General features: G+C 41.4%; 2 protein-coding genes across 2 annotated transcripts; both read left to right on the top strand.

Moving 5' to 3' along the window:
- Positions 1–1,007: 1,007 nt before the first annotated feature.
- Positions 1,008–1,982, top strand: LOC115077529 (olfactory receptor 11H6-like). Its single transcript, XM_029579822.1, has one exon. The coding sequence runs from the start codon at positions 1,008–1,010 to the stop codon at positions 1,980–1,982; it is 975 nt and encodes a 324-aa protein (XP_029435682.1).
- A 14,815-nt stretch (positions 1,983–16,797) lies between these two features.
- LOC115077531 (olfactory receptor 6N2-like) lies at positions 16,798–17,727 on the top strand. The gene has a single exon (XM_029579823.1). It carries the CDS (start codon positions 16,798–16,800, stop codon positions 17,725–17,727), a length of 930 nt encoding a protein of 309 aa, XP_029435683.1.
- The last annotated feature ends 1,726 nt before the right edge of the window (positions 17,728–19,453 follow it).

Raw genomic sequence — 19,453 nt, forward strand, 5'->3', positions numbered from 1 at the left:
AAATGGAGAAAGAAGTAGCATAAAACATTTTAATGTTCTAAACCGACATGATGCGATTTTTATCGCGAATGCCGGTATAGAAAAACTTAAATAAATAAAAAATAAAATAAAGTGATTTTTTTTTTAAAGTAAAATATTAGCTCACAATATTGCTGGGGAATCTATCACTTGGAATTGAATTTTGACAAAATGGCACCATCCTTAGGTCATTGGTCTTCAGTGAGGAAAGTATGTGTGACATCAGTGTGAGTCTTTCTTTGCTTAGATACTAATGATTTATAGGATGTGCATAATGCGACTCTGTGTGACATTGGTAAACTCTTCCTGGAGGCAATTCTCAAAAATCTTTTATGAGAGTAAACATATGTTTACCCATCCTCTCTCTAGGTAAAGGTATGTTTGCCATGAAAAATGTGCATATGTTTACCAGGGCAAAAAGGGGCCTTACTGAGGGCGAGGATTATAAAGTATACATTTTGAAATGTCCTCACCCACTTTATCATAATTGCTTTGCAGAAGCAATAGCAAAAAACAATTGTGCCCAAAATTTTCAAGGGGAAACTTTATGGAGGGGGTTGTTTCTTTGAAAAATCTCTTGCAAAGCCCATGATTATAAAGTCCCAGCAAGAACCACATAGAGTTTGAAAATTATCCCTCTTTACTTCCATGTGATTCAGTTCAAATCCTGCTTCTTCTTCCATGGACTCTCTGTATGACCTTGTGCATATGAATTTATCATCTTAGGATTCACATTTCCATGCTTTTACTTTTATATTTATTATTTATATTTATATTTATTATTATTTATATTATTTATATGTATTATTATTATTATTACTTTTATATTTATTAAATACTTTTTCATTCTAGAAAAGGAATAACAATAGAATATCAAGAATATATCATTGGAATAAATTATGATCAAGTAAGAAGAGGTACCCAGTTGGATTAGTGTACAAAATTCCCACCTATTATTTTTTTCTGCTTTCAGGTTAAATATTGGATTGATGTGGGAAGGAAACCATACAGAAGTGAAATTCTTTATTCTCCGTGGAATATCCATCGGTGGGGGTGCACAAGCTGTTCTATTTCCACTTTTCTTACTGGTCTACACTCTTGCTTTGGTGGAGAATTTAACAATCATCCTGCTGGTGAGGTCCAACACTTCCCTTCACACGCCCATGTACATTCTCTTGGGCAATTTGTCTTTTGCTGAAATCTGGTACACAACTGCTACTGTGCCGAAAATGCTCTCTGGCTTTCTGTCTGAAAAGAACTACATCTCCTTCATTGGCTGCTTCCTGCAGTACTTTTTCTTCTTCTCTTTGGGCTCCACTGAGGGTTTTATTCTAACCATCATGGGTTATGATCGATATCTAGCCATCTGCCATCCCCTCCGCTATAATTTGTTGATGAGCGGAAGAATATGCTACCGCCTTGCCACTATCTGCTGGGTCACTGGCTTCCTCTGGACTTTTGTGCCTGTAATTTTAGTGTCACGCCTTCCCTTCTGTGGAAATGAGATTGATCATTTGCTATGTGATACGGGCCCACTGCTGGAACTTTCTTGTGTGAGGGACTTTTTGACAGAAGTGACCAGTTCTGTAGTCACCTCTGTATTGATTCTCATTTCCTTATCCTTTACTTGTATCTCTTACCTTTTCATTATAAAAGCCACAATAAGAATCCCTTCCTTATCTGGGCGTCTCAGAGCCTTTTCCACTTGTGCCTCACATCTCACTGTGGTGCTCATGTTCATTGGAGGTGCTATGTACATGTACGTCAGGCCCACAGGGGAGCACCCATTGTACACAGATAAGGCTGTGGCTCTAATCTACACTGCTGTGACTCCTTTCCTGAATCCTGTAATTTATAGTTTACGGAATAAGCAGTTTATAGAGGCAGTGAAAAAAATCATGCAACATTTATTATACAGATTATATGGAGCCCGATATTCAAGTAGGACTTCTCTGGCTATCTAGCACCGCTGAATATCTGGTTATGTTCAGCGGCTAATTGATAGCCATATAAATCACTTTGGGGTAGATTTTTAAAGAAGTGTGCATGGCCTATATGTGCGTGCGCTGCCCGGCATGCTCACAAATACACCCGATTTTATAACATGCGCACACAGGCGCACATGTTATAAAATCCGGGGTCGGCGTGCACAACGGGGTGCACAATTGTGTACCTTCTTCTGCATGCTGAACCGTGCTGTCTTCCTCTGTTCCCTCCCTCCTAACCTGACCTTCCCACCCCTTCCCCTAACCTTTCCCCTCCCTAGCCCTTCTCTAACCCCCCCCCCCCCCCGATCTTTATTTTACATTTTTCGCGCACCAGCCGATTGCCGGCACACAATCTCTGACACAGCAGCAAATGGCTCTCTAATTTATATCTACCTAATGCATTTATCAATTCAGGAACTATATGGATGAGCACAGTCAACATTTTTGTGTTTGGTTCATTAGCTTTTTTCATTCATTTCATAGATTGTTGTTTTCTTTTTTCTTTTTTTTTTGTTTTATTGGTTTCAGTTTATATATTTGCCAAAAGCAAATTAAAATCTACAATTTTTGTTAATTTGAAATGAATCAAAAACGGGCTCTTGATTCCCATTCATCTAGTACCTCTGCTATCAATGTTTGTAACTATTTTTTTTACCCTTCTGTATTCAAACATTGTATGTCTTATGATCATTAATACATTTTTTTCATTTTAAAGTTTTAAGCTACTGTCCAAACAGTTTCAAATATAAACTTGTTTCTAGAATATTTTTTTGTTCCTCTATATGAGGGTAATTTTTTACAATCCTCTGCATTGTGCTAAAGTAAGTGTGTGTACCTTGTCATGTAGACTTTACCTAGAATTTTCAAAGTGAACGTATGCATGTAAGCTCACTTTGAAAATCCATTTTTTATTGATTGGGTATGTGTGTATTCCACAATATTACAGCTAAAAGAGATTCCCTGGAATGCCTACCTCCAGTTCACTTCAAATTATGCAGTTATGTATTTAGTCAGTTACTTTTATATTTCACCTTGCAAGCAGGTCAAAACCATTACACTAAAATACATAAATAGTAGAAAATACCATAAGACAATAATAATATTAAGTGACCAATCATAAACGTAGAGATGGTAATTTTCAAACCGGCGTGCAGGTGCACATTGGCATGTGTGCGCTGGCACGTGACCAGGGACGCAGCAATTTTATAATTTGTGCTCTTGTTATGAAATAGCAATGGGGCACGCACGGTGGCACCCAGTTTTAAATGGTGAGCAATCCCACTTCTACTGCATTGTCAGGGGATTTTAAAAGGGGCCCGCACCCCCCACCACTGCCATTTTCACCAGTTTGTCCACTAGTTCACCCAGTTAAGAGCTAGGTCCTCCAGCCCTGCTGGGTTTAATAGCCTGCACTTCCCCCCAGTTACTCCAGACCTATTAAACCCAGAAGAAATGGTTCCTTGCTTTTATTTTTAAACGTATACAGCACTGGGTTTGGGTGCTCATCTCTTTGTTCCACCCTGAAACCTCCATGCCCCACCCAGACTCCACCTAGAGCATGATTATTTTTGAACCGGAGAGAGATATTTATGCTATGGGAGATACACGTGCATCTGCGCACCTTTTAAAATTAGGTGGGCGTGTGCGAGACTGACATGTGTGCACATGACCCTGAATTAGCACACTCCAGGCTTTTAAATTACTTACTGAGTTCAAGATTCAAAATGATTTAGCCAGGTAACTCACAATTTATATGCTTGGATGAGTTTTCAATCTCTGAGAAACTTAGGGGGTCATTTACCAAGCGGATCGCGCGCGATAAGGGATGTTTCGCATGCGAAAAGTCACTTATCACGAGCGATACCAAGATGGGGGCGGAGTCGGGGCGGCGTCAGCCCCGGAAGAGGAGGAGTCACGGTGGCACCGTGGCTGACGCCGCGAAGACTGCTCCAACAGCAAAAGGTAAGCACCTTTATCGCTGTATGTTTAACACCGAATAACTAACTACACCTTTTATGGTGTAGTTATTTGGCGCGACGCCGGCAGCGATCGCACCATGGAGGTGCGATCGCTGCCAGCGATCGCAGGACCGCCCCCCCCCCACCCGTTTTGCCGCCCCCCGTTACCGCGGGATTCACTATGCCTTGCGGTATTAGTAAATCCAGCCCTTAGCCAGCTAAATTTTCCCTGAATAGGTAAGGGGCATTTTGGGGGTCATTCTGAGGTGAGGCTGAGTTAGCCAAATAGCTTACCTGGCTAACTCAAGAATTTGGAACTAACTTAGGATCCAATTTACTAAGGTTTTTCTCTTATTCTGTGTCTATGGAAAAAAAATCTAAGTAAATGAGGCCCTTAGTTGGCTTTCTAAAGACTTGGTTGAGAGTAGGTCTAAAGTTATCTATCTGGCCTCATATGAGCAATTAAATTTAAACTTAATGACTATATTCAAAGAATATAACTGATTAAGTGGAAAAGAGCTGTAAAATGAAAGGGCAGAATGAACTTGGAGGCTGTATTCCCATTCTCTTTCTCTCAAAGGAATAAATATGTCACCCTACCAGGCCAAGGGCACCCACCCACCTGTTGAAGCCATTTTTCGTTACTTTGGCTGAGGATGTGTGTGGAGGTGGGGCTGGGTGGATTCAGAGTTTTCACCCAGACACAGACTAGTTTGAAGGCCACAGACCAACCTCTGAGTGAACTCATATTTAGTGCATTGCACTGTGAAATGTTTATGAACAGGCAAGAGTCTATTTATTTTAGTTATTCCAGTAGGTCTATGATGAGAAAGCAAGCAATTAACTTATACTAAAGCCTGAGAGAGAGTGAAAGTCACACAGCTACACCTGAAATTGATAAGAACTCGGAGTGAACGTCGCTGCTTTTCCCAAGCATTTAGGGGTAGATTTTCAAACCACGTGAATTGGCGTACTATTGCTGGCGCATCAGGCGCAAGCAAAAGTACGCGGGATTTTAGTAGATACGCGCGTAGCCGCGCGTATCCGCTAAAATCCTGGATCGGCGCGCGCAAGGCTATCGATTCTGTATAGCCGGCGCGCGCCGAGCCGCACAGCCTACCCCCGTTCCCTCCGAGGCCGCTTCGAAATCGGAGCGGCCTCGGAGGGAACTTTCTTTTGCCCTCCCCTCACCTTCCCCTCCCTTCCCCTACCTAACCCACCCGCCCGGCCCTGTCTAAACCCCCCCCTTACCTTTGTCGGGGGATTTACGCCTCCCGGAGGGAGACGTAAATCCCCGCGTGCCAGCGGACCGCTAGCGTGCCGGGACGCGACCTGGGGGCGGGTACGGAGGGCGCGGCCACGCCCCTGGACCGCCCCGGGCCGTAACCACGCCCCCGGGCCCGCCCCCAAAACGCTGCCGACACGCCCCCAAAATGCCGCGCCGACCGGGCCCGCCCCCGACACGCCCCCCTCACCAAACCCCGGGACTTACGCGAGTCCCGGGGTCTGCGCGCGCCAGTAGGCCTATTGAACATAGGCGCACCGGCGCGCAGGGCCCTGCTCGCCTAAATCTGCCCGGATTTAGGCGGATTTAGGCGAGCAGGGCTCTGAAAATCCGCCCCTTAGTGAATAAGTAGAGGGAGAACGCGCTTCTGGATGTGATAGCGCTGGCTGACTCTTTGGAAATATGTAAGCTTTTTATATATATGTAGCATTTGTTATTATCTACCATTACTTCTGTGTGATCTGATTGTATTTGTTTTATCCTCCTATCGCTCAAATAAACTCACTTTCCTAAGTATCTGGAACCATGATGCACTGAATCAAAGTTTGTGTATGGTTAACTGTCTATTTATATATTTATTTATTTATTTATTTGTTTTATTTTTTATTTTTTAACTCTTTTCTATACCAACATTCATGATACAAATCATATCATATTGGTTCACAAAGAACATGGGGGTTGTAACAATAATATTGAAGAGGAAGAAAAGTTACAATAAAACAAGGTTATATGAACTTGGAAACAGAAATGTGCCGGAGACATAGGAATAACATTGTAAACTTAACAAGGCTATACTGGAAGTGCATTGGGTCGGAAATAAGGCACTCTAAATATATATATAGAACTTATATACAATCATGAAACTGGTTAACAATGCGGGGCTGTGACAGTACTGGGGGGAGGAATAGCAGGGGGTGAGGGGGGACTTTCTAGGATCAAGGAGTTAGGAGGGGGAAGGGGGGGAAGTGGAAGGGGTAGGGAGAGGAGGGGAAAGGGCTATGGGAAGGCTTGTTGGAACAGCCAGGTCTTGAGGCACCAGGCAGGGCTCCTGTCTGAGGTCTAGAGGCATGGTATTCCAGATGGCTGGCTCCGGTGTTGAGAAAGCTCATTCTCTGGTAGATGTACGAGTGGTCTTGTAGAAGAGTGCAGTCTTAGCGGGATATGAAGGTCGAGTGTGTGCTGATTGTGTATGGTCTTGTGAATAATGGTGAGGGACATATCCTACATATGTCACCCTGGTAGGGTGACATATGTAGGATTCTGAAGCTTATGGGGAGCCAGTGTAGATTCCTGAGGATGGGTGTGATGTGATCTCCTCGATTGGTGTTTGTCAGAATTCTGGCAGCAACATTCTGGAGCATCTGAAGGGGTTTGGTGGTAGAGGCGGGGAGACCCAATAGGAGGGTGTTGCAGTAGTCTATCTTGGAAAATAGAGTGGCCTGGAGGACCGTCCTGAAGTCATGGAAATGGAGGAGTGGTTTAAGTCTTTTTAGAATTTGTAATTTTTAGAAACAGTCCTTGGTTGTATTGTTGATGAATTTCTTTAAGTTCAGACAGTTATCTAGTATCACTCCGAGGTCTCTTACTTGGGTGACCATGGTGGTGGAAGGGGTTGGAAGTGAAAATTCAATGTGATCAGGAGAGATGAGGAGTTTGGTCTTGGCTGAATTGAGGACTAGATTTAGGCTGGTGAGGAGGAGGTTAATAAAGTGGAAGCAGCTTTCCCAGAACTTGAGTGTTTTGGGTAGGGATTCTGTTATAGGGATCAGAATCTGCACGTCATTGGCGTATAGGAAATGCTTTAGTTTTGGGTTAAATAGCAGCTGGCAGAGAGGCAGCAGGTAGATATTAAAGGGAGTGGGAGAAAGTGAAGAGCCTTGAAGTACTCCTTGGGATGATTAGATGCTGGAGGATTCTTTGTCGTTTATTTTGACTTTATAGTGTCTATTGCTGAGGATTGACTCAAACCATCTGAGGACAGTTCCAGAAATACCAATGTCTGATAGACGATTTAGTAGGATAGAGTGATTCACTCTATTGAACATGGCAGAGATATCAAGAAGTATTAGTAGGAAGGAGTGTCCTTTGTCTAGGCCCATAATAAGGTAATCTGTGAGTGAGATAAGGAGGGATTCGGTATTTAGAGATTTGCGGAAACCGTATAGAGTTGGATAGAGAATTGTATGATTGTCTAGGTAGTCAGAGAGTTGGGTATTGACCAGTCTCTCCATGAGTTTGGCAATAAAAGGCAGATTGGAGATTGGACGGAAGTTGGTAGGATCTCTGGGGTCTAGGTTCCGTTTCTTCAGTAGAGGTTTCAGGGTAGCGAGTTTTAGTGCATCTGGGATGATTCCTTGTGATAAGGAACAGTTTATAATATCCGCCAAAGGCTTGGAGATAGTGTCCAGAATAGATATAAGTAGTTTTGTAGGTATGTGGTTGGAAGGGTGAGTGGAGGGTTTTAATTTCTTTAGGATGGACTCGATCTCCAGGGATGACGTAAGTTCGAAGGAGTCGAGGTTGACTCCAGTGTAAGATGAGGTGGTAAATGGAAGGGGAGATAACGTGGTGTTGGGAGAGAGAAGTGTTAAGAGGTTGGAGATTTTTTTCTGAAAGAAGGATGGGAGTTCATTCAACTGGGTAAGGAATAAGCTCCTGGGTTCAAGTCCCCAGGTAGAATCCCAATAATTGTGTTTACATTGGATAAACCCCCGAAATAGTTCTGTGTGGACGCAGGTGATAAGCCCCTCAGGTAGCCTCCAGTGTAGACCTCAGTGAGATTAGCCCCCCAGTTCAAGCCCCCAGGTATAATCCCAGTAATTGTTTGTGTTTATATTGGATAAACCCTCGAAGTAGTCCTGTGTGCACGCAGGCGATAAGCCCCTCAGGTAGCCTCCAGTGTAGACCTCAGTGAGATTAGCCCCCAGTTCAGAGCCCCTGGGCAGAATGCCATTGTTCACCACCTGAACTGAAAACCCCACCCAACCCCTCAAAGTCATCTTATTATGCAAAGTTTAAAGGGCAGGTTCTGGCTTTTCCCCAATTCCCATCCACTCCCTAGTCCTGCAAAGATTTATCCAGGACACGTGCCAATGCCTTTCATCAGCAGGGGTCATGGTAGGCTGCTACTGTGAGTCCAGCCAGCATTTTCATTGTTGCTATTCCTTCAGCTGCAATTTAACTGGTCCCTCACAACTCTAAAAAAGGTGTAATTAGTTGTGAGGGACTTATGGTTTTCTCAGTAGTGAAAGTTGGAGGCATTAGACATGGTGCCTCTAGTTGAGGAGAACGCCTCCAGCATTGTGACTGGTACTCCCTCTAGTAGCTCGAGAAATTATGGTCATTGTCACTGAAACCTCAGGAATTTTACTATCAAGGCAAGGAGCAACATCCAAAGAGGCTTCAGGTATTACTTCCTCTTCTTCCAATGCCCCAGCAGTGGATGCTTTTATAGATTTAGATTCCATGGCCAAGTCAAGGGTCTCTGATATTCTAGAGATCCCCTTCTCCTCAGTCATTTTCACTGGCTTCACTCCTCCTTTCAATCTTTCCTTCCCCATTTCATTTTACCCTCTTTATAATTCTTACTTTTTTTTTCTCACAGTGTGCTTCCTTCTCTTTTCTCCTACTATATTCTTTCTCTCACAACCTGTCTTTACCTTCCAAAGTTACCTATTCTCTCACTAGTCACCACAACTCTACTGTCCTCTTTTCTCCCTTGGTCCCTGTTTTTTTCTTTCCTTCCTTAACTCCTGATAACTTCTGCAGTCTTCTCTTCTCTATTCTCACTGCTTCCCTTTTTCCCAGCACTGCAGGATTTTCTCCCCAGTCCACAACTTTACTGCTCTAGATCCTCTTGCCAGCCATCCTTATTTATGTATTTATCCTATTCGTTACCGCCCCTCCAAAAAAGTCCCTCTTCCCAGCTTCACCATTCCAACATCTGTTCCTTCTATTTCCTCACCCATTACCCTCCAATCTCTCAGAATTCTTTAACTCCTTCAATTATTCCCCCTACCACCCTTCCTCCTACTGTCATCACTGCCCCTTCCCCAGCCAGGTTTACTGGCTGACCCAGTAAAGGAAGAGTAGCAGCTGCTCTTCCTTGGAGATGGCCAACAAGCTTGCCCAGTGGAGGAAAATAATCCAGTACTGGTTTAGCAATGAAAAGGATGCCTTAGCAGCCAGCAAAAAAAGGAAAAGGCACAGCAGCCATGCCAGCATGGCAAGGGAAGAGAAGTGCTCAGTGCCCAGTGACATTCAGGGCAAACATGAGAAGCAGATAGAGAGAAACAAGGGAAAGGGGAGGGAGAGGGAGATGGAGAAGAGTTACTCAAGGAAAACGTGGTCAAGGAGGTGGAAGTGCAGGCCTGTTGCTGGATTGGAAGGTCACTGAAAGTTTGCCAGCAGTGGCTTAAAGGTCCTTTCCCTTAAGAAAATGAAGCCAGGTTGGATAACTTCTGACCAACTGTATAAGACAGGGACAGCAAAGGTGAAGCTACTTTAATGTCACAATTTGAGGGTCAATTAGACTCCAGGAAAAATGAAGCACTGAGTTAACTGTAAAAATTGTGAACATATATTCAGGGCCTGTTATACTCTCTGGCTTTTCTGGAAAACTACACCACTAAAGTGTGAGGCCCTCAGAAAGCCTGCATTGAGTTACCGATAGATCAAATTCTGCTGACATTTTAGACCCTATTAATTGATGAACTGTGAATATGATGTACTTAACAATATCTTAACATGAAAAATCACCATATATGTAAATATAAATTGTAATATTGTGCATGGAGACCTCAACATATTACAATATATGTTTCCATATATGGTGTTTTTTTGTGTTAAGACATTTTAGATCCAGCATCACGCAAAGGCCTTTCCATTCTAGGATTGGAAAGCATGGGAAGGAAAATGGCTGGGTAACGCCAGGAAAATGCAGACAAAGAAAAAGACATCATAAGTTACTCTGCAAGACCGACACCTCAGTATGGGCGATAGTGAGTTGCTCAATGTATGCCCTGCCTCGGCGCTGTGTCCCATGGATAACATGAATATAAAATGACTGGGATTGAAGAGCACACCACAGGGAAGTGAACAGATATCAGGATTGAACTATGAATATATAAATATTTATTGATCTTTGATTTAGCTCCTATCTATGCACATAATTTCTTGTAATCTTCTATTGTATTTGCTTTCTTTCCTTATTATTTTTATTGGCATTATACCTTGTTCTTACTTTTTAAGCCCTTCTCCATCACAATTATATCTTTTTTTTATACGGTGACCAGAATTGTACGCAGTATTCAAGGTGTGGTCTCCCCATGGAGCGATACAGAGACATTATGACATTTTCTGTTTTATTCACCATTCCCTTCCTAATAATACCCAACATTCTGTTTGCTTTTTTGACTGCCGCAGCACACTGAACCGACGATTTCAATGTGTTATCCACGATGACACCTAGATCTCTTTCCTGGTTGATAGCTCCTAATATGGAACCTAACATTGTGTAACTACAGCAAGGGTTATTTTTCCCTATACGCATCACCTTGCACTTATCCACATTAAATGTCATCTGCCATTTGGATGTCCAATTTTTCAGTCTCACAAGGTCCTCCTGCAATTTATCACAATCTGCCTGTGATTCAAGCAAAAAGTGGGGCCAACCTTTCTCTCTCTCCACTTCCCCCCCTGCAATAATCCTTGAAAAGCCAGTTCAGTTAACCATTTTCAAATATTTTTTCAGGAAGTTAAGAATTCTCCATGAAAATTCAGAAGGGAAAAACAATTTCCACACAAAGAATTTTCAGGAACGTAAAGACATGCAGTCCTAACACCTGAAGCAGACTGGAGAACAAGCCTTGGGAGGTATTGGTGCACATAGGGGCAGATTTTAAAAGATTTATGTACGCAGGGAGGTTACGCGCGCCGGGCCTATTTTCAAAAGACCTGGTGGCGCGTATAAAGCCCCGGGATGCGCATATGTCCCGGGGCTTGAAAAAGGGATGGGGCGTGGGTGGGGTGTCCAGGGGCAGGGCATGGCCAGAGGCCTCCTTATGGCCACTCGGCAGGTGCGCGCAAGTTATGCCTGCCTCTGGCAGATGTAATTTCCACAATAAAGGTAAGGGGGGGGGGGGGTTCGGGCTGGGGGGTGGGACAGGTAGGGGAAGGGAGGGGAAGGAAAGTTCCCTCCGAGGCACTCTGATTTCGGAGCGGCCTTGGAGGGAATAAGGAAAGCCAGCTGGTCTCCCCGAGGGCTCGGCATGTGCAAGTTGCCCTTGTGTGCACCCCCTTGCTCTCACCGACCCCTGATTTTATAAGATGCGCGTGGTGAATGAAGATGCACCTGAGGGTACAGTTTTAATTAAGTCCTGGCTCCAGAAAACGGAATTCATGCCGAGCTTCCTATTCAGGCCATAGACTTGCTATCTGTTTACACAACAAAGAATATCAAGAGAAGAACAGAAGAACAAAGGCCATCAAAGCCATGTTGATAAGGGAACTTTTTATGGTGGGAGGGTGTGTCAGGGAAGACAGGTGGAGAGTATGATTTTATCTGCCCCATATTTTATTGGGTGGGGGCAGAACCCTGCACCCTTGAGCCAAAAGAGATTGAACAAAATATTCATTTCCTAAACATACATTTCCTATCCTGACTTCTTACCATGCGCCTTTCCAATTCAATCTCTCGCAAAGTTAGTCTTTCATTGCAGCACTCCCTAAATCACTTTAGAGTCACCTGTACTGCTGGACACATACATGGCACATGATAGCCTATAACTTGGTTGAGATCCTGCTTAGTTGGGATGTGTTAATTACATTTTGTATTAATATAATAAAAACCGGTGTTATTGATATCTCCTCTATCTCTTTAATATTTCTGAACACGTTCTGCAGACCCAAATCCCATGCCAGCCTGGTGTTAACCCAAGCTAATTATTTATCTTCTACCAGTGGATTCCGTGGTGTCAAAAACATCTTTAATAGAAAGATCCCAAACATTAATTATGTGAGTAATTATAGAATAATTATATCCACCAGACACAGAACTTCCTCCAAACTTTTAAGATTCTCCAATGATTAAAACCTTGTTGTTTGGTCATTCTGGGATTGCCAGCGTGTTAGAAATAAAAACCTTAATGGAATGAGAATGAGGGACTCTCATCATTTGAGCTCCCCTTAAAAGGAGAGAGATTCTCTGCCTGTGGCTGAAACCATGAACTGAATGAGAAAAGGCTGTTTCATTCCATGCAAGCTGCCCTCCCACACGTTCCAGTTTTGCACAGCAAATCATTTACCTTCCCGGTTTATGAAGGCAAAGTGCGAGCAATCAAATTCTTCATTCTTCAGTGATCACAGCTCCTTGGAGATTTCAAGAGCTCATTCACAGCAAGTAGCACAGTGACTCCTTCACTATTCTTTGTTCCCTCATAAATTACCAAGGTAAGGAGCAATTTAATGGCACAAAAAAAAAAAACATAGGAAGTAATACTGCCAAATATTCAACCTTAAAGTCCACAAATTGGTGGGAGCATCAAATTAAGTCACATAACGAAGGTATTGTGCAATTATTATCTCAGAGACCCTCTTAGACCCCCTTATACTAAAACCTCTGGAGTCGATAATCAGTGACCAAACCATAATCTTTACCCTCTCTTTTCCCTAAAAGACTTGCTTTCCTTTACAGTTTTCAGATGCAGAGATCAGCATTCCCCTGACTGTGAAGAGGGAAAGTGTAGATCAGAGCGTCTTAAAAAAAAAAACAAAATCCATAAAATCAGATGTAAAACATGTTGTAAACCTACTGGTCCAGCATCTTTAGATGATTCATTTGGTCATTAAAAAGAATGGGATATGATTATTGTCATGTCCTGATTTTCACTGTATTCTTTATAACATGTTTACAATTTACTGAAATAAGTCTCCGCATCACTGATCTGCTGCTTCCACCATTATGAATCTAAGGGAACCTGGGGTGCTGCCGCCGCACTGTTCAGAACCCCAAGATGGGCATCAGCTGGCAAGAGAATCGATACAGCATGGACAGCACGCACAGAGGGGTCAGGCTTTACTTTTGAAATGCTACGCAAAAAATGTTTCCCCTCATTTATTTTTTAACTACTGTAACTTTTATTTCATGCTCGAATCTGTTTGCATGAGCTTCTGATGAAGAAACATTCTCCAGATACGAATGCTATAATTTCTACTTTATGTATATCATGGGGACAACTGCATGGGTCTTCTGACAAAGAGCTGTTCTACAGCTGCCCATGCATAACAGACACAGCCAGAACTTCACTCCACCTTCTTTCACCGCCCTTTCACAACATATTCCATAAGGGCACAACACCCTGGGTATGGGAAACATCAGGCCGCAGCTTTATTAGTAACATAACTAGCCCGAGCCCTTATAATAACAGAAAACTCCAATTATCCACCATCAGCCAGCAAGATAACCAAACACAGGCCACCCGGCCTGGTCCTAGTTAGGCAGCACCCGCCACCTAAACTCCAGCCCCTGCCACCTGCCAGCAAGGAGTCAAGCCCAGATTATCCAGTTGCCCGACGGGTATCGCTCCAGCCAGTATATGCCCAAAACTGGCTACTCATCGAGCCACCACCTGGCACTAAAGAGGCTTGGGCAAACTGCCAGCCAAAGCTGTGACGGCAACCAAACCCAACTAGCTACAAAGATGTTCACAAATCAAGGGAGGGAGGGAGGGTCGCTGCTCAGCCTAAAAACCTGGGGAGAAGAGGAGTGCCGCCGGGAACCCTGCTCCTTAAATAGGGCTTTCAAGGGTAATTTTCATGGAATATGAATGGCTAGCTGGAGAATCAGATGCCATATCACAAGTTTCATCAAAATCCATATCCCCAGTGTTAATTGTATCGGTGGTTAAAACTTCTTGATAAAAAAAAAAAAAATGGACTGGAAAATGCTTTTTCTAAATCTCTGTTTTTGTCTGTAAGCACAGCTCTTTCAGGGATAGTTCTGTTATGATGATAATAATAATCCACAAATTGTTGTACAGGGAGAAGCCTTGTTCATTAAGAGAAACAAAAAAATTACATAATTATATCCCTGGTAGAGCATTGTGCGCCCAAGAAACAAATTGGTTTCCACATTAAAGAAATACAGACTTACTATAGTACTCAACCCAGGCTCTTTATCTGTGCAGGACCTGAAATAGTTTGCCAGTAGAAATGTGTGAGGAAAGAGATATTAATGGTTTTAGGAAAAAAACTGGACGCAATCAGATTTGGAGATGCTTTTTGCTGATGCATTGAGAAGCAATGATTTTATGGTTTTTGTTTCGTCTGTTTATATTTACGAATGCTAACCTTGTAATCTGCCCTGCAGGTAGGGTATAAGTAGCAGAATGTAAATGTGAATAAATAAATGAATAAATACATATTTTCCCTTGGAAATTCAAGTATTTTTTTAATGGATCCCTCCTATACTTTTTCTGGTAAAGAGGATGGAAGTTACAGAAGCTCAGCAGAATGAAAAAGAATAGGTAGATTTGCATGTGTCTTCAGTTGCAGCACAGCCATAAACAATTGTCTATAATTACTTAGGGTTAAAACTGTGAAAGAGACAGTAGAAGAAATGTTTTTATGGATCTAGAGTGATTTTTTTTTTTTTAAATTAAATGTTAATATAGGAGAAATGTATTACTTCAAAATTAATTTTGTCAAAGAGACGCTGTCCTACACATAGGTTGTGGGGTGTACAAATGATACAGGGCAGCTCTGCATGACCTTGCAGGCAATTTTTCAAAATCATTTTATGCAAGTAAAACAGGCATTTACCCACTTAGAAAGTATGTTCGATAATTTCCTACTTTTTTTCTGTGGGTAAATATATGTTTGCTTGAAAAGTGTCAGGTTCAGGGGAGAGATAGTAGCAGGGATTTCATTTGGAAATCTCCGAGCCTACTTTGTTCCATGTGCTTTGCTGACACAGTAGCAAATAACCCATGTCCCCCCCAAATTTTCACAGGGGAAACTGGAGGTATTTTCCCTTTGAAAATTCACCCGTTTATTTATTTTAAAACATTTATATACTGCAACAATTCAATGTTTTTGGCAGTTTATAGGTAAAAAAAAAAAATATATATATATATATATATATATAAAATTACAATGAAAACAATGCTGAGATGAACTGCGAACAGTGAAGTAACATAATAACGGGTAAATTTTAAAAGGAACACGCGTGCGGCCATGAATGTGGGTAGTGCAGTGTGAACAAAAATACTCGTTTTATTAAGTATGTGCATAGCATTTAAAATACTGTTGCCACATGCACTTCTGCAACCTTTAAAAATATAATTTGAGAGAGAAAGAGAGAGAGAGTCTGTATAGGGTAATTCTGATACTCTATTTATAGGTATCACTGTAGAGGGGTATTTTATTTCGGGGTGGGTTTTCACATTCAGAGGTATTCATAGTAAAATTGACATGAGTAAAGAATCATAACTCTTATAAGTGATGAAAAGTCTAACAAGAAGAGATGATTTTTCACTGCTGTACTAGCTTCATTGTACAAATCCACTCTTTTTCATCACTTATAATTCTTTACTCATGTCAATTTTACTATGAATACCTCTGAGTCAGTCTGTAAAAACACCCCCCCTAACCCCAACCCTCTTCCTGAAAACCCACCCCGATTCAAAGTGCCCCTCTAGAGTGGTACCTATATATAGAGTGGCAGTCTGACCCTAAACAGAATCTCTCTCTCTCTCCCTCTCTCTCTCTCTCTCTCTCTCTCTCTTTCTCTCTCTCTCTCAATTTTCCCTGTCCTTCTGCACCTCAATTGGAGCAGTAGCAAAGTTACACAGGCAACATATATACATGTGCTGCCTGTGTAAAATGCATGGCAGTCTTGGATCTGCTCCTTATTCTGGGTGTGGGTGCTTCTCAGCTTCTTAAAATACATGTGACTGACTGCTTTTGTATGAGCAATGCTTTTAAAATCTACCTCTAAATTACTACATTGAATTGGTTTGATAGCTAGGTCCCAAGTTCTTCCCTGACAAATAAAGTAATTGCTTTTTGAAAGATGATTAACACTATTCTTATCTTTAAGTCCTCACACAAAGTATTCCAATGAATGGGTCCAGCTACTACATAAATTGCAAGATACAAACTACTTCTTGTCTGTAAACTCTCAGGCACATGCGAATGCACTGAGGCATATCATCGCTTAGGTCCTTGTAAAGCATCATCACATGCAGGCCCTTAGGGACAAAGATCCAGCAAGGACTACAGTTAAAATTTATTCCCCTTTACATCATTTCTAATCCTGTTTCCTCTACTCTGTGTTTCCACTACTCTGTGTTACCCTTTTTCCATGCTATAATTTCTTATCAATAAGTATTTCTTCTTTCCAGAAAATGATTAAAAATGGAGTATCAAGGAAAAGTCTTTGGAATAAATTATGATCAGTTATGAATAAGCACCCTTTAGGAAAAGTGAACAAACTTCCCTTTCTAATAATTTAGCTATTCTTTCTCCTTTCAGGTTAAATATTGGACGGATGTGGGAAGGAAACCAGACAAAAGTGAAAGAATTTATTCTCCATACACTCTCCATCAATGGGGGTGCACATGCTGGTCTATTTACGCTGTTCTTACTGAGCTACACTCTTACTTTGTTGGGGAATATAACGATCATCATGTTGGTGTGGTCTAGTACGTCCCTTCACAAGCCCATGTACATCTTCCTGGGCAACTTGTCTTTTGTTGAAATCGGTTACACAACTACCACTGTGCCAAAAATACTGTCTGGCTTTCTGTCTCAAAAGAACTATATTTCTTTTACTGACTGCTTCCTGCAGTACTATTTCTTCTTCTCCTTTGGTTCAGTTGAGTGTTTCCTTCTTACTGTCATGGGTTATGATCGATATCTGGCCATTTGCCATCCCCTCCGCTACAACGAGTTAATGAGCAGCAGAAAATGCTTCTGCCTTGCTGCAGTCTCCTGGGCCATTGGTTTCCTTTGGACTTTTGTGCCTATAATTTTAATATCACACCTTCCCTTCTGCGGAAATAAGATTGATCATATCCTATGTGATACGGGGCCACTACTGGAACTTGCTTGCATAAAGAATTTTGTCACGGAATTGACCAGTTCTATAACTACTTCAGTAGTGCTTCTCATTACCTTCTGCTTCACTTGTATCTCTTATGTGTTCATTATACAAACTACAGTAAGAATCCCTTCCTCATCTGGGCGTCGTAAAGCCTTTTCCACCTGTGCCTCCCATCTCACAGTAGTGATCATGTTCTTTGGATGTGCAATGTTCTTATACGTCAGGCCATCAGGGAAGCACCCATCATTGTATATGAATGAAATGGGGGGTATTGTCTTATCTACTGTGACTCCTTTCCTGAATCCTATAATCTACAGCCTACGGAATAAGGAGTTCATAAAGGCAGTGAAAAGAGTTATAAGACATTTATTATAGAGAATACAAGAGATTTCTGTTCACTATCTGCACCATATATGTGTCTATACAGGTCCAATGTTTTTTATTTATGCCCCCTCTTTTATACTTAACCTTTGGCATCTACCTAGTCAAGAATTATAGGGGTGGCAAATTCTGGTCCTCAAGAGCCATAAACTGACCTATTTACATATAATAGAGGGCATACATGCAAATATAGCTTTCATGCATATTAATTGTTAATATCATGAAACCAGGCCAGCTTGCGACTTTTGTGGACTGGAGTTGACCACTCCTGAGCTATAGTTTAGGAATGTGCAGTCAATATTTTTATGTTCGGTTCATTTATTTGTTTTTCATATTATGTTTTCAAGAGTTTTCTGTTATTTAATGTTAATTTATTTTTAGCAAATATGGAGTAATTTTCAAAAGGATTTACACTCAAATCTGTGTTTTACATGTGAAAATGCACTTTACCATTATGTGGGCTTTTGAAAATTGCTGCAATAAGTGCTATTGAATTGTCAATAGGTTTTACACACAGAAGTACACTTTAAACACATAAAAGGGCTTTTGAACATTGCTACAAGAGCAAGATACATTTACACATGTGAATCCTTTGAAAATTACCTACAATATTCACTATTTGCAAAACAGGGCACTCTTAGCTTAAAAGAAATTCATATTAAATGTTTGGATTTTCTTTCTCAATTTTGGTTTGTTTGAAGCAAACCAGTTGTACAGCACACCTTCATTACAAACAAACACACATCCCCACTATAGTTTCATCTTTCCATCTGTCTATTCATTTATCTATCTGCCTATCTAATTAGCTCTTAAATGTTATGAAGACATTCAGTAACCTGCTTAAAACTCTCCTTTCTAGACAGGACTATTATTAATGTCTTTTAAAATCCATTAATGCTTGATAGAGCAAGATCTCTGTGTTATGTTACATGTTTTGAAGTTTTGTGGTAATATCTGTGCTTTTGTGATTGTTTTACCTGTACATCACTTAGTGCTTATGTGTGATTCATAAATTTTTAATAAAGATAGTTAAAAATAAATTCCAACCTTTGTAACTATCTTTTTTTTTCACCTTTCCATGTTCATACATTTCATTTTGTATGATTAGTAACTAATGTTGTTGCTGCTGTTTTTGTAAAGAATTTAGCGTACTGTCTAGACAGCTGCGACTATAAAACAGTTTCTAGAATGTTATTCCTGTAATCTCTTCTTCTATATGAGGGTAACTGTAACTCCCTGCATAGCAGTACATTGTATAAATTCACTTTGAAAATTCTTCATTAATTGATTTTTGTATGTGTGAAACAATCCACACACAACATTACACCACATAAAAATATGAGATATAAATCCAAATCCTTACCGCTGGAATACCTAATCCCAATTCACTGAAACGTTTCAATATATTTATTTGTATTCCATCCTTATAAGTAGCTCAGATCAGTGAGAAAAATATTATGGATATGCATTCATTTCAAACAAATTTTAAAAAACGTGACAAATAAGGGCAATTCAATTCATTAGAGGGCACCCCAAATGAAAAACCGTATACACTGCATTAATTTGAAAAGAATATGTTGAGCCTAAGCCTAGGATGGAAGGTGGGGCCTCACCTATGGCATAGGCTGATGCCCAAAGAAGAAGCCATGGCCTATGCCCTAGCGTGATACTGGTGCCTCAGCCTAAGCCTAGGCCCGAAGCCGGAACCTCGCCTAGGGCA

This window comes from Rhinatrema bivittatum, chromosome 16 (genome assembly GCF_901001135.1).
Source record: "Rhinatrema bivittatum chromosome 16, aRhiBiv1.1, whole genome shotgun sequence".
Lineage (NCBI taxonomy): Eukaryota > Metazoa > Chordata > Amphibia > Gymnophiona > Rhinatrematidae > Rhinatrema > Rhinatrema bivittatum.

Excerpts from the sequence above, each read along its gene's own strand:
- LOC115077531 (XM_029579823.1), top strand. The coding sequence starts at position 16,798 with ATGTGGGAAGGAAACCAGACAAAAGTGAAAGAATTTATTCTCCATACA.
- LOC115077529 (XM_029579822.1), top strand. The coding sequence starts at position 1,008 with ATGTGGGAAGGAAACCATACAGAAGTGAAATTCTTTATTCTCCGTGGA.